Source organism: Branchiostoma lanceolatum, chromosome 2 (assembly GCF_035083965.1).
Source record: "Branchiostoma lanceolatum isolate klBraLanc5 chromosome 2, klBraLanc5.hap2, whole genome shotgun sequence".
NCBI classification, from domain to species: Eukaryota; Metazoa; Chordata; class Leptocardii; order Amphioxiformes; family Branchiostomatidae; genus Branchiostoma; species Branchiostoma lanceolatum.
Window position 1 is genome coordinate 1775866 of NC_089723.1, and position 24052 is coordinate 1799917.

Here is a 24052-nt window from a genome sequence, read left to right on the forward strand (position 1 = left end):
CCTTAAGGTTTCTATTGCTTACATCTTAGTATAATTACATGTACTTAATATGTCTCTACCTGTATCATCGGAAATCTTAGAATCAATGGTATAAGTTGGAGGTGGCCAGGCTCTGTGGAAGACATGGAAGAAAGTCTTAAACTTCTTACAGAAGACGGGAAAGCCTTAAGGTTTCTATTTCTTACAGTCTTAATATTACATGTACTGATGCCTGTACATGTATCATCGGAAATCTTAGAATCAATGGTATAAGTGGGAGGTGGCCAGTCCCTGTAGAAGACGGGAAAGCCTTAAGGTTTCTATTTCTTACATCTTACTAGAATTACACTGTACTAATGTCTTTACCTGTATAATCGGAAATCTTAGAATCAAATTTACAAGTTAGAGGTGGCCAGGCTCTGTGCAAGACATGGAAGAAAGTCTTAAACTTTCTTTTTTTTCAAATATCAGAAGGACACTTAACCCGACGGATAGAATTAGTTTGCTTGAGAACACAATAAGTCAAAGATCTAAAAAATAGATGCTATAAATTTCGAAATAGCATTGAAAGTTATATGAGATACATTTCAAAGAAGGAAAATTCCATAACTATAGCAGCACCTTCTTATATTCTAGAAAGTCTTAAATTTTCTTTTTTCAAATATCAAGCTAAGGACACCGTACAGATTTGTTGGCTTGGGATAACAATAAGTAAAAAATCTATATATGATAGTAAACCAATGCTTCAAATTCTGAAATATTTCAAAGAAGGAAAATTCCATAACATATGCAGCACCTTTTTACATTCTAAAAAAAGCTCAAAATGTGTCACTAACACTTACGATGACTGACCTATGACACAGATGAAAAAAATGAACTTGATTAATGTTACATACAGTTATTTGAAGCCCACACGCACACACACACACACACACACACACAGACACACACACTCACCTGTCGGAACACCTGAGCTCTCTGCACAGGTGGGAGGGACCTGAGCAGGTACAGGTGGTGTCGCATGGCGATCAGGTACCTCAGACCACACCCATCCACGGTCTCACCTGTAGCAATAACGTCACATTACAATTTGGATCAAATACAATAAAGAATAAAATCACCCTATATATACTAACCATATTATACTAACTACAAAACTTTCATCTTACAATTTGCAGTGCTCCATCCTTATTCATCAAATTTTTAAAAAGTTTTACTCTTGCATGTAGAACATTTTCTTATGCACTCAAGCATTGCTCTACTCTCAAGAGTTGCCTTTGTACTGAGAGAGAAAATACTAAGTTAAACATACATGTACTACGTATTCGTTCAGACCCTTGTAGCGCCTAGAGGCACACAGGTCAACAAGTTTCCTTGCTGTTTCAGTAGCAGGATATATTTAACAGGGAGGGATGCTAACCCTTCTCCTAAAATACTAGCATACTAACCATAAAACCTTACCTTTCCTCGAGGCAACATTTACTCATCATCCGTGAATAGTTTCATCAGGTTGGTAAGTCACTGAAGAAAAAGACTCTTTTTACACAACCAAGGGATTTATTCAACCGACGTTTCGGTGACCCTCTGTCACCTTCTTCAAGGCAATTCTGACTGGTTCACATAGCAATGCAGCACAGGTGTTGCTGCTTATACATATTAATGAGATGCAGACGCAAAATATTTACATATGTACAAACACAGGGGATGACATCACTATGCGGTCCCAAACGTACAGAAGTGTAACACATACACAACTACATATCGATCAACAACAATGCGACGATTATTTCTTTAGGATGCGGTCCCAAACGTGACTGTGCTGCATTGCTATGTGAACCAGTCAGAATTGCCTTGAAGAAGGTGACAGAGGGTCACCGAAACGTCGGTTGAATAAATCCCTTGGTTGTGTAAAAAGAGTCTTTTTCTTCATTTACTCATCATGACTAACATACTAGTATTCGTAGTAGCTTACTGTTTGCGGTGGTGGAGGTGCCTTCGCTGAACTCGGTCCGTGTGTGTGCGAGCGTGTCTGCCACAGCCAGCAGTTGCATCTGCTCCAAACTGGACAGCCCCGGGAGCCTCGAGTGCGTCAGATGCATGGTCAGGATTCTCGCGTGCTCCGGACCGAAGTACGTCGGAGGGAACTGCTTGAGGGAAATCGTCTTTGGTTGCGGCTTGGTCTTGGCGGTGAAAGCGATGAAATCCTCGTCCACGTTGAGGTCCGGGTGTTCGAACAGCGTGCTGTAGGCATCGCCGTCGGTTTTGTCTGCGCTGGTCTCTACGCTGGATTTCGTCGGGGCGTCCTGTTGTTGGAGGAACGCAGATTTGTCGCTGTCCGCAGCTAGAAGGGCGTATAGGGGTAGCGGCGGGATATACTCCAGCTCCACAAAGTCAGGGTGACCCTCCTGGCCGTGCTCAAACGGGTCCGCGCTAATGCTGTAGGAGCGACTGAGCATGCTCAAACCGCGGGTGAGGTGCCGCCGCCGGTCGGTTTCGTCCCCCGACGTGTCTTGTTCCGCTGGAAGGGTCACCTGATCGTCCGACGAGATGCAGCGCACGATGTGCGACAGGATCGCACGCACGCGGCGGAACTTCCCGAAGTTCATGATCTCCATAAGCTGCTGAGGGTGGTACTGGGGGAGGGTTGGGGAGGCAAGATATGCGGCTTCAAACAACCCGATGTCGTGAAGGGTCTTGTTCTGGCTCAGGTCCGTTTTGCTCTGGACCTCGGCTGGTGGCGGCTTCTCCGGGCTGGCTTTGTTCCCCGTGGCCGATATTCTACTTACAATAGAGGTGCTGGGAGTGCTACTGGGGGAGTCTCTGGAGCTAAGATTGTCCTGGGACGCTACTTCTTCCGACAGCAAGACCTTCTCCTCCTCTTTCATCTTGCTGGACCACTGGGAATACACATGTTTCTCGTCTCCCAGGCCCACGACAAGGATGCCGTCGCGCACCCAGGATAGCGACATGGAATGTGCCTCGAGTCCGTCGGGAGTGAGTAAGTCGATACTGCGAAGGAGCATCCAGCGTTGGTTCTCCTTCTTGTGGCTGAGCGTCGCCACCGGCAAGAACATAGAGGCCATGAGGCCGTTGGGGGCGACCTCGACGCCCTGCTCTGATGATGAGTGTAGGGCGGGGGACACTGGAGTGTACATGAAGACTTTGGGCCCCACCCCAACGGTTAGAATGTGCGAGCCATCCTCCTTCGATACCCAGTCCAACTGTAGGACCTGGTACTTAGTCTGCTGGGGTGGGACAAGGGCACGGTCCGGGGACGTGTCCGGCACCGAGAGGAACAATGTGTCCTCGACTATCCACTCCGAGCCACCCGTGGACTCGCACTCGAAAATAGCCACGCAGAACGCAGCGTTACTTTCCATGGGTACCCGTTCGGCCTGTTTGTCCGTCGGAGGGTTGAGCACCTTGAACCCACAGGCGAACCTCCCGTTGTACGCGCTGCTTATCGCCACGGGTTCCCCGTCTACCTGCACGGCGCTGCTGGCATCCTTTTCTGACACCATCAGTTCCCACTCGACCCACCTGCAGCCACAGAAACAAGGAGGGAAAAATATCGCTGAGTCAGGTACTTTATTGACACACAAGGATGAACTCATAAACTGATAAATAATCAGATTCAATATGGCACAGTAGAAATAAGGCACTATAGGTTTGGAAATACCCGGTTGCCCAGTTGTGCCACGCAACCATATTTTGTTAGCGCAACAAAGTTTCAAACTCATGCAGCCCAGGGAAACATGGAAGGAAAAATATAACTTCAATATTGAGTCAGTGAAATTTTACTGATACTGCAAGTTACTGCAAACCCACAACTGTGTGTGGCAATGTTAAAATATTTCAGAACTTGAGAAATGTCGAATACATTGTGAGAATACAGACTGATTGAAAGAAACTGGAGCAAACTAGTGTATTTTTGACAAGTACATGTAGAAGTGAGAGCAGAATGGGTTAGATTTGAAACAACTGGACCTTTTTACTGGCTGTAGTAAGCAGTATTGCATAAGCACAAAGCACATAGACTCTCTCTCTCTCTCTCCAATTTTACGTCTTTTGTTCCCCATCATATATGGGGGTTGGACTTACTTGCACATGGATGGGGGAGCCCCAGAACTCCTCATCAAGTGCAAGTCTTTTTTGTAGCAAGAGTTTTACGGCTGGATGCCCTTCCTAACGCCAACCCAAACCCTACTGTTGGGCTTAGGACATGGGAAATATGTGTTAAGTACCTTTCCGGACATGTCATGGGTACTCCACTGGGGATTGAACCTGGGTCTTATTGGTTCATAGCCGGACGCTCTGCCACTATGCCACACAGATGCCAGACTCAGAGGAAAAAATCACAAGTAAGGTGGCAAATAACATTCATCTACTACGTACCTGTACTTCTTATCCTGGGCCCTGACAAAGTCTACAGGTGACATGACGCCGCTGAATTCCTCAAACTCGGAAGCCTTGTTCGAGACGTTGCAGCGCCAGAAGCGAACCTTCCCGTCCGAGCACGCCGTCACGATGAGATAGGGAGCGAGGCATGCTGGGTAGATAGAAGCCGAGCTGAGATGTCCCGCCGCGGGTGTTGCATCTATTACTTGCACCCCCTCTGGGAGAGCGAGCGTGGCTTCGTAAACCTGGGGACGGGAGATAAAACCAATCAGTCATCATCAGAAAACCACCCTCATAGTGGTGTATTGTACACGCAGAAATATTTGTGGTCGTTTCATGTTCACGGTTTTCACGGCGACTGTTTCACTGCGAACATCTTTGTCCAATAGTGTAGTAGTAGGTGACTATATATAGCACTGCTGCAAACATAAAACCACCGCGAGCATTCAATATTTTTTCCTTTGGCGCAAAATAAAAAACCATGCAAACTTAGATGCATGTACAGTATTTTGGCTACCACTGCCTCAGACATTCATTGAATTTCATTCAATGCATTCATTCATAATTCAATGCAGGTTAACCTTTGGTAAAGATGGTCCCTTGTACACATTAAGAAATAGATGATAATCGTTGCATTGTTTGTTGCTCGATAGTTGTGTATGTGTTACACTCCTGTACGTCTGGGACGGTATATCTTTATATGCAGTATCTATGAGCAGCAACACCTGTGCTGCAGTGCAATGTGAACCAGTCAGAATTGCCTTGATGAAGGTGACAGATGGTCACCAAAACGTCCGTTGATTGGTTGTGTAAAAATAGTCTTTTTATTTGGTCACTTGTACAGATTTGACTGGATTGTCAACATGTTACAGTCTTCATATTCGTGAAGTACGGCAAGAATTATTGTTACCTTGTGTGAGGTGATGACGAGTTTGGAGGTGGGCGCGTGAAACGACGGTGTGAATCCCGTTGTCGGGCTGTTGGGCTCCGACGTCTCCGGCGACGTGTCGCTGTCGTGGGCGTACTCGGAGTTGAACTTGGGCGTCATGTCCGGCGCAGCTGTGAGGGCATGGAGAAAGTTCACTTTTAATTTGACTTATTTGGACCTACTAAGTCATCAACTGTGTCTAGATGTAAACTGTACATTGGAAGACCTGTAACAGTGGGGATCAACCTCCACTAACTGACCAGTCTAACTGGTCCGGACCTTTTAGCCTAGTGGTTAGCACGTTGATTTCCCAAGCCGTGCGGATCGGGATTGGCGCGGGTTCTAATCCCGGGAGCGGCGCACTTGCACCTTTGGGTTTTTACAGTGGCTAAAAGGTCCGGACCAGTTAGACTGGTCAGTTAGTGGAGGTTGATCCCCACTGTTACCGACCTGCCCAGTGCGGTGGAGGATAGGGAGGGATGGAGAAGATGGGCCATGAACACTCTTGAGACAGTCATGACCAGATGAGATGATGATTTGGATTGTAACAGCACATGGAACACAGGCAGTGAAATGCTTGTATCTTGTACCACACAACACAAAACAAATTGCACCTTTACAATCTTTCATAGCCTGTAGCTCTTCAGATGTAGAGAGGTATAAAACAGGGCATGTTGAGATGGAGGGGAATCAACTGTTTAGAACATTCTTGAATAGTTTCATCAAGTTGGTAAGTTTGTTTCCCTTCCCAACGTTTTGGTGACCACCTCAGTGCAATTATGACTGGTCTGACTTTCAGAAAAAGTCAAATTTGGTGAAAAACACTTATGTACAAAGAACTGTATTATCCACTGTTTAGAAGATAGACTGGCATGGCAGACACTATATTATGTCTGGTCAAATCATCATCCTAAACCCACTATAGCTGTATCTGTGACAGCTGAATGGAAGCCTTCTCTCCGATGTGAGGATGAGTGCATAAGACATCTTTACCTGGTGTCTGTAGTTGTGAGACGATCTCGATGTACCACATATGCAGAACTGACGTCTCATCCACCTTCTCAAGGACCACCAGGTAGAAACCTTCGTCATACCTGTGCAGGTGAACAGAAATGGAGATGTATCTTGATCGCTTTTAAACTGTTCTTCCACTATACAATGAAAATAAGCACAGACACCCTTGGACCATCAGTACATACATGTACGTTGATGAAGGTTAGACATCCAGGTAATAGAATACGCCAAAAATTAGTTACTCAAGCAACTGGTATATATCAACATGCAACAAGCAACTTTCAGGGCAGCCGGGCATAAAAGTTGTTCCTGTGATCACACCTACCCTGAGGAGTTCATAGGCTGCGTGTCCACAGGTTCGGTGCTGATGCTCATCTCTCCGGCCTGCTTCTGGCCCAGCAGGACATAGGGTTAAACCTAACCCTAACCCTAAACCTTACCCTAACCCTGTCAGCACATACATGTACACCTACCCTGAGGAGTTCATAGGCTGGGTGTCCACAGGTTCGGTGCTGATGCTCATCTCTCCGGCCTGCTTTTGGCCCAGCAGGACATATATAGGGTTAAACCTAAGCCAAACCCTAAGCCTAAGCCTAAGCCTAAGCCTAACCCTGTCAGCACATATATGTACACCTACCCTGAGGAGTTCATAGGCTGGGTATCCACAGGTTCGGTGCTGATGCTCATCTCTCCGGCCTCCTTTTGGCCCAACAGGACATATATAGGGTTAAACCTAAGCCTAACCCTAAGCCTAAGCCTAAGCCTAAACCCTGTCAGCACATATATGTACACCTACCCTGAGGAGTTCATAGGCTGGGTATCCACAGGTTCGGTGCTGATGCTCATCTCTCCGGCCTCCTTTTGGCCCAACAGGACATATATAGGGTTAAACCTAAGCCTAACCCTAAGCCTAAGCCTAAGCCTAAACCCTGTCAGCACATATATGTACACCTACCCTGAGGAGTTCATAGGCTGCGTGTCCACAGGTTCGGTGCTGATACTCATCTCTCCGGCCTGCTTCTGGCCCAGGAGGAACTCTTCCTGGAACACATGCAGCAGCTGGGTGCTCTGCCAGGACTGGGGAGGGAATATGGGAGTCAGAGATGCCAGACTTTACTCCCCCCACGCACGCGATCGCACGCAAGCGCACGCGAGCGCACACTCACTCAGCTCTGCCAGGACTGGGGAGGGAACAGGGGTGTCAGAGACGGCAGTCTTATTTGTAACTCCATACACGCACGCACACATACACACACGCACGCACACACTCTCATGCACTCACACACAGACATACACACATGCACGCTCACACATACATACAAACACACACATACACATGTCTCTATAGTAAATCAAGCCATTTTGCATCAACTGTTTTAGTGTCATGAGAGCGGAAACAATTAAAGGAAATTTACTCAACTTTGATTCAAACTTTCAAAGCACACAAAAGATCCAACTTCAACACTTTAACACAGATGATGTTAAGTCTAACAAACCCCCCTCCCGACCCACCCGTTTGGCCTGTGTGATAGTATACAGTTCTATAACGCAGTTCGGCCTCTTGGTGGACTGCTTACAAATAACACTATAAAACACTCTGACTTGCACATACATACACACACACACCACGCAGACACAGACACATACAAAATAAGATCTCTTTCCCGACCCACCCGTTTGGCCTGAGTGATGGTATCCAGCTCTATGACACAGCCTGGCCTCTTGGTGGACTGCTGGCTAACTATTTTGAACAGCGGCTCCCGTTTCTCCCACGCCATGTCCACAGACTCCCCTCCACTGCTGAACCCTTCGCTCTGAAAATCACAAGAAGTATTTATCATAATAGGTTAACATAGTCTTGTAAAGATTATGCAAAAGCCTTCATACCTAAGTCTACTTATTAAAGCTTGTTGTATCCACAAACTATGAACCGCTTGGCTCATGATGACATTTCTAATTTTATGTTCAGTGGCACACCCAAAATGTTTTCTGTGCACCTCAATCTTTAGGTTCAGTGCACCTATTCCACAAAATGGATTTTGAGCGACAAGTTGTGCAGCCTTGGCTTCATTAGTGACATCCACTGGAGATCTGTAGACACAAGTACCTCGGCCAGTCTCTCTGCCTCCATGTTAGCAGTCTCCTACAGCAGCATGTACTAAAATGAGAGCATCTGATTTCTTTGTTTTTTTAGTGTAGGGCATCCTCGGGACACCTTGACACCCTGCTAGCTAAAATTCTGGACAAAATGAAAGATCACCTCTGCCATGTCTCTCTGCTTCCATGTTTGTGGTCTCCTGCAGCAGCATGTACTAAAATGAGAGCATCTGACTTCTTTGTTTTTTTAGTGTAGTGCATCCTTGGGACACCTTGACACCCTGCTAGCTAAAATTCTGGACAAAATGAAAGATTACCTCGGCCAGTCTCTCAGTCGCCATGTTTGCTAGGGTAATTTCCTGGTACAATGAACCTGTAAGTACTGTAAGTTCTTCACATACCGTCTGTCTTCTCTCACAACAAGCTCCTTAGTGAACCAAACTGGTTTGAGATCACTTTTCTGACTTCATCAAAGATTACCTCGGCCAGTCTCTCAGCCTCCATGTTGGCGGTCTCCTGCAGCAGCATGCGAGCATCGATCACGGCTTGGTACAGTCGCAGGCTGTCGCCGTCTGACGCCACGAAACAGGCGCTGTAGGAGTTGGACATCCCGCCCAGCGAGGAGCTGGGCAGAAGGGTCGGCACCCACGCCACGTTGGAGAAGGCCGAGATGTGCGACGAGTTGATGCGCGCAAGTTCCGTCACTCCACCTGCAGGAAAAGAAAACATCCATCCATCTGTCATCAGTGCTATAATACTTTGAACATAGTTTTCATATGGACAGAACCTTTTTTCGTACAAATGTTTCAACAGTCTGTCTGCTGTCTTCTTCAATGAGTAAAATGAGATTGTCCTGAGTATTCTGAGTATATGTGTTAAGTGCCTTTCCCAAGGGCACAACAATGTCTGGGTGCATGTCTGGACATGTCTGGGTACTCCACTGGGGATTGAACCTGGGTCTCATTGGTTCATAGCCGGATGCTCTGCCACTATGCCACACAGACGCCACACAATCAAGGAGAAAAAAAACAGCACAAAAAAATAAAGCTCCTGTTTTGTTTTGTTTACCGACCTGAGAAGGACAGAGGTCCTACGGGGTCGACTCTCCAGAGGATGAGCTCACTGCACAGCCCGTGGGGGTGTCTCAGGTCCTTACTGATGGGGAACACTGCATCCTCATCCTCTGGTACCGTCCCTCCAGGCTTGGGCTCCCCCGTCGGATGGCGTAGTCGGGCTTTGATCATCTCCACTGGATCCGTGATGTCCTTTCCGCTCTCGAACGACAGCCGGCTGGAGCTGTGGCGGAGATTAGTCAATGGTTTCAGTGGTTTTTATTTAGTAAGGATCTTGCAGACAACACACGAATTTTGTCCAGGCTGCCATTACAGACCCTTGTGAACTAGCCTCTGGCTGCAAAGTGACAGTACTCAACCCACCCAATAACAATAACTATTTAGTAATATATACATGTACGCAATATAAACTTGTACTTTGGTTAATTCTTTTGTATCCACTTGCTTGTTTGCATGTACAGTTGTAGAAGACCTTACAAAAGTCACTGTACTTGAATTAATTTTGTTGTGTCAATAAATAACAGTAGTAACCATGGCTTTGAGGTGGTGCAGTGGCAGGATTTTTGGCCAAGAACCAGGAACCTGGTATGTTGCGCAATGAGGCGATTTACCCAGTATGTAATACAAACGAAAACACAAAAACAAAAATACCCGTACCTGCGGCTGCGACTTCCGATGGAGCATGTGTCGTCGACCTCCACGCGGGGCATGTTGTGGTGGGAGGTTGTGAGGAGGAGGGGCAGGACGGGGTGGCAGGCAAGCTCGTTCAGATGGAACCGATGTCCGCAGCAGCGGGCGCGGTGCGACACGCTCACCACCGTGGAGAACGCTGAGTTCTGCGCAAAGTTCACCTGGAGTGGGAAATAAAAACGTATCAGAAAAAAATTTTGAAATTTTTTGAAAAAAATTTTTTTTTAAATTTAAAAATCTTATTTTTCTTGGTTATAGGTAAAATAGACCGATCCTGTCGAACACCATATCGAACGAATAGAAGACCGATAGAACCCCCTGTTCTATTTAGCCCACCTCCGTCAAAAACAGCGTTGGCAGGGCAGAAATGGCGCGTGTAAAGCAGGGTACGTATATCTGGGACAGGTTTTCCACTGTATTGGTTGAATGCATGCTCAGAACAAAAACGAATTTAAAAAGAAAATAGATCGGGCACTCGAGGGGAGGAAGCTTGAACCACATGCTGACTTACTACAAAGTCCGCTAGCGCAGAGTTTTGCATCTTCAGTTACTGGTGTGTGAAACTGGTTAACTTGAAAGTGAACAGGGAAGTAAAATGATGCATTTCAATTCTTAGTTACTAAATACCATGCAGCTGTTATGCACGCAGTCAATACAGTGGGAACCCTGTCACAGATATATGAACCCTGTTTTACACGTGCATCGCCTGCTTCTCAGAAACTGGGCGCTGATGCCCACCGACAAGGGAAAGCTATGCAGCGCATACCGCTTTAACATTGACCGAAAACATTACGCTCTCACCGCAACTACACCTACCCCCTCCTTAAACAACTCTACCCGGTGGATACAGCCTTCAACAAAGAAGACATAGCATTCTTATTTGGCCCGCTCTGAAAGGGTTTCAGTGCCACAAAAGCTAAACCGAAGTCAGTGGCATTATTTTCAACCTTGCCGCGGCGGCCATGTTTGGTCCGTCAAACCCTGTTTTTGACGGAGGTGTTCGAAATCGAACAGGGGGCGTGGCTTTGGGATCGGTCTATTGAATACAACAACAACAACAACAACAAAATGCTCACCTCCCACTGATTGAGGGACCCATCGCTGTGCTTAGAGAGCATCATGACCGTTGGCGTGAAGGTCTCTACGTTCTCATTGGTCGGCGCGCCCTTTCCCGTACCGTGGGTGAAGCTGTAGGAGGTGGACGGCTTGGTGTCTTCGAGCTTCGGGCCGAGGTTGCTGTCCACGGCCTGCGTGTTGTCGCAGTACAGAAGCAGCGTGGAGCTCAGGCCCATGGCGTCTCCGACTGGGAACGCCGCAGGGATGCGAGAGGCAAAGGACACCTAACAGGGCATGGCAAGCAATCAACAGACAATGATCCAAAGCAGTGACAACGATGCAGTCAGAGATGGCAGACTTACGGGGCACACCCCAGTTTATTTGGGGTTTAAATTGGAGGCTACGCATCCTCAAGTCTAGGTACTGTCTCTTCCAGGGAATTATTCCGAAATAAATTAGCTGTGTATGGGGTGAAAGCCTATCCCTTCCGCTGAACTGAGTTTTGTAATTTCTTCAACCTCTCTTATTTTGGTACATCAGAAGGAAAAAAAATCATTTTTACGTCAAAAATGATGGGCAAATTTTGGTATTTTCGCATAGAAAACTCTAAAAAATTAGAAACGACAGAAAGAGAAAAACCTTGTGTATAATTGAACCAATTATAAAGAAAGTTCTAGTACTTGAATTTCTTTAATCATCCACGGTGCGAGGCATGTCAATATCACCCACAGAACGCAACAAAGGTTAATCTCAGGCCGAGGGACATTTCGCTATCAAGATGGATATCCGGAAATACGGCTCGGACCGAAACGAAATTTCAACCCAAAACACACCAATTCATACACTTTTCAGCCATGCTAGTATTTAACATCAGTTCGAAGCACATTATGAGAAATGTCACCCAGCCCCTCGAAACCCTTTCGTCACTTTTTTGTCGCACACTACCAAGGACGCCGTTCGCGGAAGAACTGGGGTGTGCACCATTAAATCATCAACCCATCCATATAACTATATATCTGTAACATTTATGAGACAAACAAGTAAAGTAGAATGGAGAGCAAAAGTTACCTGTGCCTGTCTGAAAGCGCCCGGATGCGTCTCGTCCAAATACTCCACGAGCCAGACCAGGAAGGACCCGTCCACAGGGTGGATGCTGAAGAGCATGTCTGCGCTGCGGTTCCAGTCGCGCAGAAGGCTCTCGATCTTCCGGTCCAGGATGGAGGAAGTGGGGAGAGACAGGAGGCTGGAGGAGCCCACCGCCTGGGCCTCCATCACCGAGAGGCTGTGTAAGGAGGGGGTGGACAGCCCGGGGCTCTTAAGGAGGGAGTCAGGTGTCTTGATGGGAGAGCGAGATGACAGGCCACCTGGAGGAAAGTGAGTAAAGCACTTAACCTTTAACACACTGAATTAGCTGTTTGGAACCCAATTCCCTGTTGGTTACGGAGTTAGGCAGCAGGGAGAAGGTTAACTGGGACAGTTCTTCCGGACATACATACTTGTATATATGCTGTAGATTAAAAAGGGGTGCTAGCTATAGGGGGATTATCTTATTTTATTCAGAATGATTATGAAAAATGCAACAGTAAAAGCAACTAAGCCAAGAGCTTCATATAGATCTGAATAGGTACCTGAACTTCTGGCATCATCCTCTGTTAGGTTATCTGTGAAACAAATGGAGAAAGGGTAAGTTGTCTTGTTCATTTACGGAAAGAGTTTTCTCATTTATCTAAACATTAAGTAACTAATTATAGTAAGTAACTGTCATCTTACGTTAAGAAGGAATATCGGACTTAAAGTAAAGTTTTGTAAGATGTACTGGCAAAACAAAATACTATACAAAGGCCCAAAGTTATTTGTAAGTTAGGCAAGATTGCTGTCCATGTCAAATTATATTGCAATGTCTTGTCTTTGTCATCAGCAGGGCTGCCCTTTGTAATAGCCAGAGGCTAGTTGGGCAGCCCTGGCTGTGTATGCTGAACAGCCAAACCAAAGAATGACTAAAAATCATTGAAAGATCCTACCTTCGTTGACCGGGTCTGGCAGCATAGAACACCAGATGTTTATAGGAACCATAGGCTAAATGTTCTCTCCCAGGGTTAGCCCTTTTAAGGCATTAGCCATTCGCTAGTTGGGCAACCCTGGCTGTTCATGTAACAATGTGTGCCTACTGAACCAATAAATGAATAAATAATAGGCTATTATGATAGATCTAGTTCCTACCTTCGTTGTCTGAGTCAGGGTTGTCGGCGACCTCCAGGTGGTGCTCGTGCTCCTCGATCTCCCTCAGCTGCCGCAGGAACAGCTCCATCACCAGCGTGAACTGCAGCTCCTTGTTGTTCAGCCAGTGCACCACGAACGACTTGTCATCGTTGCTACCGGCAACCACAGGCAGGAGAGGAATGTCTGGAGAGAGGGAAAAAAAAGTTTTAGTGATCTTAATCCAGTTAAGCTTACTGAAGAGCTAATCTTCCACTGGTCATGACAGAGAAGACATACGCTATGTACAGTATTTACAGGTTCATTGTACCGGGCAAATTCACCTAGCTCTTTTTGACAAGCACAATGAACAGTGGACCACGGCTTAATGTCCCGTCCTAAGGACTGCGACCCTTTCCGGTATCGTGCATGTTGAACTTGCGCTTTCTAATTCCAGGGGTGAAACCGCTAACCATTGGACTATGCAGACTACAGGAAAAGAAGAGTATGACTCGTCAATAAAGGTCAGACATCCAGGTAATAAGATACGCAAGGTAATAGTTACTCAAGCAACTGTTGTCAGATGTTCCAGGTAGTATCCACTACCTTTAGTCAGTGACTGGACAAAGGGACGACATAAAGTCACTTACAAAAGTAGTGGATGCTACCTGAAACGTCTGGTTCCAAATCTACACAGTAAAATCAAAATCTATCCTGTTGCTTGAGTAGCTACCTTGACTGTAACTGATCTTTTTTGCTACCTTTTAAAAAACCTTTCGTAATAAAATTCTTCAGTGAGAGAAAAAGATTTTTGAATGAAGCAAGTAGCTGACCCAAGGACGACCTATATCATGCCTGTGCTGATGTTGACAGTGACAGAGAGATGAAAGTGTTCAGGCTTACCTGTGCTAAGGTTGATAGTGACGGAGAGGTGAAAGTGTTCAGGCTTACCTGTACTAAGAAGTGAAAGTGGTTACCTGTGCTAAGGTTGATAGTGACGGAGAGGTGAAAGTGTTCGGGCTTACCTGTACTAAGAAGTGAAAGTGGTTACCTGTGCTGAGGTTGATAGTAACGGAGAGGTGAAAGTGTTCAGGATTACCTGTGCTAAGAAGTGAAAGTGGTTACCTGTGCTAAGGTTGATAGTAACGGAGAGGTGAAAGTGTTCAGGCTTACCTGTGCTAAGAAGTGAAAGTGGTTACCTGTGCTGAGGTTGATAGTAACGGAGAAGTGAAAGTGTTCAGGCTTACCTAGCCTGTACTAAAGTGAAAGTGCTTTCCTGTGCTAAGGTTGATAGTAACAGAGAGGTGAAAGTGTTCAGGCTTACCTGCACTAAGAAGTGAAAGTGGTTACCTGTGCTGAGGTTGATAGTGACGGAGAGGTGAAAGTGTTCAGGCTTACTTGTACTAAGAAGTGAAAGTGGTTACCTGTGCTAAGGTTGATAGTGACGGAGAGGTGAAAGTGTTCAGGCTTACCTGTACTAATTACATAAGAAGTGAAAGTGCTTACCTGTGCTGAGGTTGATAGTGACAGAGAAGTGAAAGTGTTCAGGCTTACCTAGCCTGTACTAGGAAGTGAAAGTAGTTACCTGTGTAAGGTTGATAGTGACGGAGAGGTGAAAGTGTTCAGGCTTACCTGTACTAAGAAGTGAAAGTGCTTACCTGTGCTAAGGTTGATAGTGACGGAGAAGTGAAAGTGTTCAGGCTTACCTGTACTAGGAAGTGAAAGTGCTTACCTGTGCTAAGGTTGATAGTGACAGAGAAGTGAAAGTGTTCAGGCTTACCTGTACTAGGAAGTGAAAGTAGTTACCTGTGTAAGGTTGATAGTGACGGAGAGGTGAAAGTGTTCAGGCTTACCTGTACTAGGAAGTGAAAGTAGTTACCTGTGTAAGGTTGATAGTGACGGAGAAGTGAAAGTGTTCAGGCTTACCTAGCCTGTACTAAGAAGTGAAAGTGGTTACCTGTGCTAAGGTTGATAGTGACAGAGAAGTGAAAGTGTTCAGGCTTACCTGTACTAAGAAGTGAAAGTGCTTACCTGTGCTAAGGTTGATAGTGACAGAGAGGTGAAAGTGTAGCGTGTTCAGAGCTGGCATCTCCCCGGATAGAGAGTGTCTCTGTGGCGTGAGGGCCGACTGTCCGGATGAAAGGTCACCAGAAGGATGGGACTGTCTTCTCTTCGCCTTTAAGTTATGCCGGATCTTATTCTGCAGAGGAAGAGAACAACTTCATCTTAAACAACTTCCTTAGAAATTTCTTAAAGGATGTCTCAAGAAGTGATATCACTGCAGAGCTTGAAATGCAACCATGCACTTTGCAGATTAAACTTTTTTGGATTGCAGGTAAAATTGTTGACAACTTGCAATTTAACACCACATTGTAGGAAGAAATAGGAGCTTGGTTGTTTGCAGAATATTTTTCCAAATCGCAGAATGAATATTTTAAAATTTGCAGCATAGCAGGGGACATTAAAAACAGCATTTCAAGCCCTGTATCATCAAGAATAAGTAAGATCCACTTGACCAAACCACAAGACCTTAAGTCACAAGACCAATCACCAAGACCCTCAACCCACACTCGGACAACCATGGACACCATGCGATTGGTTTGTACTGGTGAACCTTTTTGTTTTTCTGCGGGCGTCCCTTTGATAGAGTGGAGAAGAGGAACTGAAAGGCTGTGGACTGGATTTCTTCTGTTACGTTCCGGAAGGGGATGGCCACGCTGCGATTGTTCACTGTTTGGAAGACGGGTTTCTTGGCAGGAGGAAAAAACAACACAGTAAAATGAAAGAACTGAAGCTGTGGTTAACACTTCCATGGACACATCTAAAAGAAATCAAGAGAAATAAATTCAAACAAATGTTTAAAATGTTTACATGGATAATGCAGGCAACCATTCCACATGCAAGGTATGAAAAACATGTCTTTATCATCAGTTTATGTACATAAGTTACTATGACGATTCCTTTGGTCAATTTTTCCTCAGAGCAATTCTGAATGATTGTACTTAACATACGGGGACGCATTGTAAGCAGCGCCACCTAGCCTGCAGTGTGGGATAGGTCCAGTCAGAATTGTCCTGAGGAAGGTGACAGACGATCACCCAAACGCTGGCTGTCGTTGTATGTTTTGGTGGTGAATAAAGAACGTTGTCATCCAGTGATTTTCCAACCTGATGAAATTACTCACAAATGGACCCTTCATTCCAGCCATAAACTTACAAATAGCTGTGCGGTGTGTGTGAACTTGGAGGTGTGGCATTGTGGCACGGCCTGGTAGTTGTGGAGGACCTTACGAAAGCCCTGTACTTTTGGCATGTCAACAAAGTTCTATGATACAAAACTATTTGTTACCTTTTGGCTGGACTCAAATCCAGAAACTTACAAATATGTGCTGTGCGGAGTGTGTGAATTTGGAGGTGTGGTATTGTGGCAAGCCTTGTAGCTCTCCATGATACAAAACTATTTGTTACCCCTTTGCTGTACTCAAATCCTGTCTAATACCCTTTATCCCAGTCGGAAACTTACAAATATTTGTGCGGTGTGAGAGAATTTGTACGAGTGGCATTCAGAAACTTACAAATATCTGTGTGGTGTGAGAGAATTTGTACGAGTGGCATTCAGAAACTTACAAATATCTGTGTGGTGTGAGAGAATTTGTACGAGTGGCATTCAGAAACTTACAAATATCTGTGTGGTGTGAGAGAATTTGTACGAGTGGCATTCAGAAACTTACAAATATCTGTGTGGTGTGAGAGAATTTGAACAAGTGGCATTCAGAAACTTACAAATAGCTGTGCTGTGTGTGCGAACTTGGAGGCGTGACGTTGCGGCGCGGCCTGGTAGCTCTTGGAGTCGATGAGTCCACGTTCCTGCTGGGGCAGCGCCAGGCTGTGCTCCGGGAGAACCGTCTCACACCAGATACGGCAGATGTTGTCGCGGCAGGAGGTCACCAGGCAGTTGGCTATCGAACCCCTGGAAAACACACAGAAAACTTAGTGTTACCTCTTTGCTGGGCTAAAATCCTGTCTAATATCCAAGCCAGAAACTTACAGAAACCTGTGCTGTGTGTGCAAATTTGGACCAGGAGGTCACCAGGCAGTTGGTTGTTGAACCCCTGAGAAACACACACATCCAAAAGTACCAAGATGAACAGAGATATAAGAAAACGGATAGTAATACAATGCCTCTTTTTCTATCGTAAAACATACTGATTTTGTTGGAATCTTGCACAAATTGTATGTTCTGTACGTTCACTCATTTAAAGAAAACTTCCTGAACACTTAGATTTCAGAATGAAGGCAATTTTTTTTGGGGGGGGGGGGCAAAACTTCTATTATTTTTTACATGCTCGCATCAGTGTGACCTTAGTAAGACGTCCTTACTTGGGCATGTACTTGCTGGTATGTCTTCAGGAGAGGAAGGAATACAGACGACAGACAGACACACACACACACACAGACTGACTGACAGACAGACAGTGAGAAGACGTCCTTACTTGGGCATGTACTTGCTTGTTCGTCTCCAGGAGAAGCCTGTGACGGCCCGGGGGTGGGCGATGTAGATGAAGGAGTACAGACCGGTTGAGACCGGTTCCTCCGCGCCGCCTGCCTTCCAGTCCTGCTGAAGACTGGACCTCCACTGCCGGGAGTCGAACCACAGCTTCACCAGCCGGTCCTCCTGTGGGACCATAACAAACTGGTAAATGGAAACCGTAACAAGGTAGGCAATAAAAACTACCGTAAAATCCCTTTTTACATACGCACCCCTCCTAACATATGCACCCCCGATTTGGGGACGATTGTAGGCCTGACTCTGAGTTGAAACATTCAGGGGAAAAACTCTCCTAACCCTCTCCCCTTTCTGTGGATAGTGAAGAGGTTGACATGATCATCCTTCCGATGATGTTTACCGACTTAAAGGGTTACTGAGAAAATGTTTCTGGGTAGAAAATATCAAACAATTTAGATATATGTATTATTCATTCTTTATTGCTGACTGATTGTGTGGTAGCATTCCACACTTCATTTGCATGAAGATGTACCGTACTCTCATGCTGATATGCCATTTTTCCGAGGAAGAATCCCTCCTAACGTACGCATCCCGACTTTGGCATCGGCCTGGAGCACCTGCTTTCAACTTGAAAAGTTCTAAAAGTGCATACGTAAAAAGGGATTTTACGGTATTGTTTATTGTAAGTGTTATATTAATACCAGTCTTCTGTTGGTCACAGAGCCAAGACAGCGGCTTATGATCCGTCTGTACTGTGAACCGCCTACTGTGTAGTTAGCATCTGAACTAGCTCTATCGCAAAGACAATCCCAGGGCTTCATCTAAATCAGGAAAGAGGGGCGCTGCGCCCTCTTGTTTCAGCCCAGCGCCCCCTTGTTGAATTTAGATTTTAGCTTGATATCCAGCATACAGCCTTCACTCAGCGATCAATTCTTCCATAAATACATAGAATTCGCTCCCTCGCCTGTGTGTGCTCCCTCTTATTCAATTTTTCTAAAAAAAAAAAAACTGCAATCCCATAGCTTTCTTTCTCAGTTGTTACCAGCGCTCAATGGTTGGGTCTCTCAATTGCATGCTATTCTTGTACAAACTCCTTTAAGGCACCGCCTTAATAGTAAGCCAATTTTTAGCCTTGATGGCTGTCACAGATACACAGACAATCTATAATACAATAGCATGCAGATTCCTTTTAGCTGTGTGACCTTACAAATGTAACATAAAAGGTGCACTTCCAGGTGTATTGGCAGGTGCTTACCTTTCCAGCTGAAGCAAACAGCTGGCCATCAGGTGAGAACTGCAGGTGGCAGACAGCTGTAGCCGTCCGACACTGCCAGATACATGCCCAGGTGCTCTGGATGTCTTCCACTGTCCCTGGCACACAGAAAAGGGCAAGATTAGATGCAAAAACTTTAAACTGCAATAAAAAAAAGGTAGTTCCATAGCCTTTTTAGTCCTCTAGCCTTTTGGAGGCCGTTATAGGGGCAGCGGGTATACATCCAACCCTCTTCTTTTACCCTCCCCAACCCAAGTCAGGTACCCGATTTTACTGTATTTCTTCCACTGTTCCTGGCACAGAAGAAGGGCAAAATTAGATACAGAAAGATCATCTTTCTTCACACTTGAAATTGCATCCTTTTTGAAGCCGTGGTGTAATCTCCAAGCAGATCTCCACAGGGGCTGGCTGAAGATTCTGGCTGGCTGATACAATTTTGTCCCCATGGAGATCTGCTTGGAGATTGGCCGTGGTGGCAGTGGGTTGTTATCCCCCTGCATGTGTCAAGGGCACGGTATTGGAGGCAAAGCCCAACTCTCTCCTTCCAACACCTTTTATCTCCCAAATCAAAGTACCCATTTTTACTCCTGGGTGGAGTGAGGAAAGTTGCGTTAAGTGTCTTTCCGGAGGGCACAGCATAGCTGGCATGTCAGTGGATTCAAACCCAGACCTCTGGGCCAAACCCCCTAACTGTTACGCCAACACGACGTCACTAGAACCTACTGCAATAACCAAATGTATCATAATATAGTTCTTTAAAAAAAAAAATTCTAGTGCCACCATTGCAGCAGTCAGCTAGCTTCATCAAAGCATAGTGAACTCATCTATTTCTTAAGCCACATAAACATTACTTACAAACAACAGACAAAATAATAGAGTGAATTTCTTAAGCCACATACATGTTGTATTGGTTGGTCAGAAATTAGCCGTAATGGCAGCCTTTCTAGCGCTGAATTGATGCAGGGTATTACAGGTTTCACATAATACACAACATATACATAATATCTTATCCACACTTGCATTATGTGGAATTATCGCAAGGGTCTGGGCGGCTGCCATTAGGCGCCACCAGGTGACCTCAATATGACCTTCCCCAACCGAAGTCAGGTAACCATTTACACCTGGGTGGCGTGAGGAAAGTCGTGTAAAGTGCCTTTCCCAAGGGCACAAGACCAGTGACATGACAGGATTCGAACTCGGGACCTCTTGCTTGGTTCTGAGCCGAACGCTCTGCTGTTGCGCCACATGACCCCACCATACATACTAACAAACAAAAGACAAATATTACAGGGAATTTCATATTAATTTCTATCTCACTGCCTTCACCTGTTCCGGACCCAGCATCCTCCTCTTCCTCCTCTTCCTCCATCCCATCAGCCTTCTCCATCAGGTCAGGACAGCCCCACAGCTGGATGGAGTTGCTGCCCACCAACAACCGGGTTCCTGAACAGCCAGACACATACAGAATGTAGGTCCTTTAGGCTCTTTGGTTAAGATTACCCGCTTGTGAAGTTGTGTTACCTAACATTGTGTTGCCTTAAAGATTTACCCGATTTGAAAGTTGTTTCCAATATTTTTCCAATAATATGACCTTGCTTTAAAATCCTATCAGATCAGACCATGCCACTCTTCTTTGGTTCCTTGACTTTGATTAAGAAAACCATTTATCGTGTTGCCTCATGATTCATCCAGAGTTCTATCAAATGCCAGACTGATTTTCTACACGTAAGAATGTTTGCTGCTTTTTGTAAAACCTCACCGCGTGACGATGCTGCCATACTTCAGACAGTCACCATGTCCCACTTACCGCGCAAGGGGGAGGACTAAGACTATATAATCCTGAAGCAAGCCCATTTTTATCCACAAGGAAGGTGACCGAATGGAGTTACAGGTTGGATGCTGACTGCTTGTTAATTTATCAGTCCAACTAATAACCTGTACTAGTGACCACCTCTACATAAGGACCACCTGGTCATTGATATTCGGTCAAACCTGTGCGTACAACTACAACAATACTGAAAATCTTGAGCTCCAGTACAGAAGGTTTGATATGGCAAGGCTAACTCAGACTACATAAGTCTCAGCCCACTTTGGCGACCACTCTGACTAGCCCTATTTTATCATTCTCATCTTTGAAATATCTTTGGCAAAGAGTAACGATACTGCACATTTGAAGCTTACATTTGTAAGTACAGAAAGCTACAAATGGGAAGGTTAACCAAGACTACATAAGTTTCAAAGACCCCCCTCCCAAACTCTGATAAGTCCTTTTCATCATTCATATTGAAGTGTCTTTGGCAAGGAGTAACAATACTGTACATTTAAAGCTTAACTAATGAAAGCTACCGATTGGAAGGTTAACCGAGACTACATATTCTCAAACACCACCCCCACTCACCACCCCCAACGTTGATTACTCCTATCCATTCGTGTTTTTGGCAAGGAGTAACAGTACTGTACATTTTCAACTGCAAATGGTAAGGTTAACTCAGATACACACCCCCAACTCTTAGTAGTCCTATCCATCATGTATATTGAAATATCTTTGGCAAGTAGTAACGATATCGTGTACATTTGAAGCTTAAGTACAGAAAGCTACAGATTAGAAGGTTAACCAAGACTACATAAGTCTCCCCCCCCCAACTCTTAGTAGTCCTATCCATCACGTATATTGAAACGTCTTTGGCAAGGAGTAACGATATCGTGTACATTTGAAGCTTAAGTACAGAATGCTGCAGATTAGAGGGTTAACCAAGACTACATAAGTCTCACCCCCCCCCCAACTCTTAGTAGTCCTATCCATCACGTATATTTTCACTTTTTGGCAAGGAGTTAACTAAGATAGTGTACATTTGAAGCTTAAGTAAAGAAAGTTACAGGTGATAAGGTTAACTCAGACTACAGACGTCTCCCCCCCCCCCCAACTCTTAGTAGTCCTATCCATCACTTATATTGAAATGTCTTTGGCAAGGAGTAACGATACTGTACATTTGAAGCTTAAGTACAGAAAGCTAAAGATTAGAAGGTTAACCAAGACTACATAAGTCTCCCCCCCCCCAACTCTTAGTAGTCCTATCCATCACGTATATTGAAAAGTCTTTGGCAAGGAGTAACGATAGTGTACATTTGAAGCTTAAGTACAGAATGCTGCAGATTGGAAGGTTAACCAAGACTACATAATTCTCGCCCCACTTTCCCGACCAGTTTGATTAGCCCTAACCCTGTGCTGAGGTCACCACATTCATCAAGCCTACCTACACAGCAGGGCTCAAAATACTGGTTTGGCATCTACACTTTTGTGCACCAAAAATTGGAGCTGTGCATCTAAATTCTAACTATAGGTGCACCAGGGTACATAGATATTTTTGAAGGCTAAGCTATCTTTCTTTCGCTCCTTGACTTTTCTTAAGAAAACCATTTATTGTATTTGAATACACAACAGACTTGACATGTGCACTTTTCTGCACCCAAAATTGGAGCTGTGCATCTAATTTCTAACTGTAGGTGCACCAGGGTACCTAGATTTTTTTGTAGGCTATGCTATCTTTCTTTCGCTCCTTGACTTTTCTTAAGAAAACCATTTGTTGTATTTGAAAACACTGTGCATTCAAAATTGGAGCTGTGCACCTAATTTTGGTCTGTGGGTGCACCTGTGCACCTTAACATTTTTGTACGCTATATAGGGTAAAGGTACTATTGTACACTAGTATACAGAATATTCTTGAAACTTTAAGAGCAATGTAACCTTTGTTGTACTTTGTTTGATGTATCACTAAGCTACAGAATTACAGAGTAAGCTTTAAAGAAAGGCAGTAGGGTTTTAGAATTACATTTTGTTGACATTCTACTTCAATTTATGCTATGCACCCACTTTTTTTTTCTGAGCACCTCAATTCTTAGGTTAGGCTACACCAATTTAATTTCATGGTTAACGGATTTCTATTTGAAAAAAAAAAATTGTTTTCGTGATTTTTTTTTTTTTTCAAAAATTATTTTTTGGGGAAAATAAAAATCTGTTAACCAAGAAATTAAATTGGTGTGGCCTTAGGTGCACCAGTGCAACAATTCCCAAAGTGAATTTCAAGCCCTGTCAGCTGAAGGAACTAATGTTGAGGTACAGGATGAGTAACGACCTCCCCTCTCGCTAACATCCACCCCCGACGTCACGAGCCTTTCAGCATAATTAGAAATGTTCCAGAGCGTGGGCTCTTGCTGCAATCAGGCATATATCCTGCTCCATGCTATATACAACCCCCAGCTGTCAGCTGCAACTTACACAAATCATCAGGAACATAGGGATTATTCTTTGGGTGCTCAATACAACTTATTAGACGGGAAAATTAGACCAAAGGACAATCCCTTATTATCAAACTTCTTCACTAATAACATTTTTTGGCGTTGACTATCATTTATCTGCAAGGTGTTACAAAAGATTTTCAACCATGGGTTCTTACAAATTCTTTATTTATAGAATTTGTTAACTGTAAAGGTAGCTTGGTACCAGGAAGTTTTGGTGACAAATCAGAGGAGGGCACAGCTTACATGAAGTTCTGGTGACCAATAAGAGGCAGGCACAGCTGCAAGAAATTTTAGTGACCAATCAGAGGAAGGAACAGCTTCCAGGAAACTTAAGTGACCAATCAGAGGACGGCATAGCTTCCAAGAAATTTTGGTGAGTGACCAATTAGAGGAAGCCAACAGCTTCCAGATAACTTTAGTGACCAATCAGAGGAAGGCACAGCTTCCAGGAAACTTAAGTGACCAATCAGAGGACGGCATAGCTTCCAAGAAATTCTGGTGAGTGACCAATCAGTGGAAGCGAACAGCTTCCAGATAACTTTA

The 24052-nt window shown here is 44.9% G+C and overlaps 1 protein-coding gene across 1 annotated transcript in view; it reads right to left on the reverse strand.

Moving 5' to 3' along the window:
* Nucleotides 1-24052, reverse strand: part of LOC136426459 (dmX-like protein 2) — a 112204-nt gene that overhangs the window by 57531 nt on the left and 30621 nt on the right. Inside the window, exons 5-26 of the mRNA XM_066415123.1 lie at nt 20537-20653; nt 19193-19308; nt 17924-18105; nt 17214-17400; nt 16046-16180; nt 15369-15631; nt 14557-14609; nt 13456-13638; nt 12864-12896; nt 12304-12599; nt 11256-11519; nt 10147-10340; nt 9489-9712; nt 8897-9126; nt 7993-8133; nt 7275-7396; nt 6793-6957; nt 6299-6399; nt 5288-5436; nt 4375-4622; nt 1952-3519; nt 937-1043 (exon numbers count right to left, since the gene is read on the reverse strand). Of these exons, the coding sequence (XP_066271220.1) occupies nt 937-1043; nt 1952-3519; nt 4375-4622; nt 5288-5436; nt 6299-6399; nt 6793-6957; nt 7275-7396; nt 7993-8133; nt 8897-9126; nt 9489-9712; nt 10147-10340; nt 11256-11519; nt 12304-12599; nt 12864-12896; nt 13456-13638; nt 14557-14609; nt 15369-15631; nt 16046-16180; nt 17214-17400; nt 17924-18105; nt 19193-19308; nt 20537-20653 (5078 nt within the window). The remainder of the gene's footprint in view (nt 1-936; nt 1044-1951; nt 3520-4374; nt 4623-5287; nt 5437-6298; nt 6400-6792; nt 6958-7274; nt 7397-7992; nt 8134-8896; nt 9127-9488; nt 9713-10146; nt 10341-11255; nt 11520-12303; nt 12600-12863; nt 12897-13455; nt 13639-14556; nt 14610-15368; nt 15632-16045; nt 16181-17213; nt 17401-17923; nt 18106-19192; nt 19309-20536; nt 20654-24052) is intronic.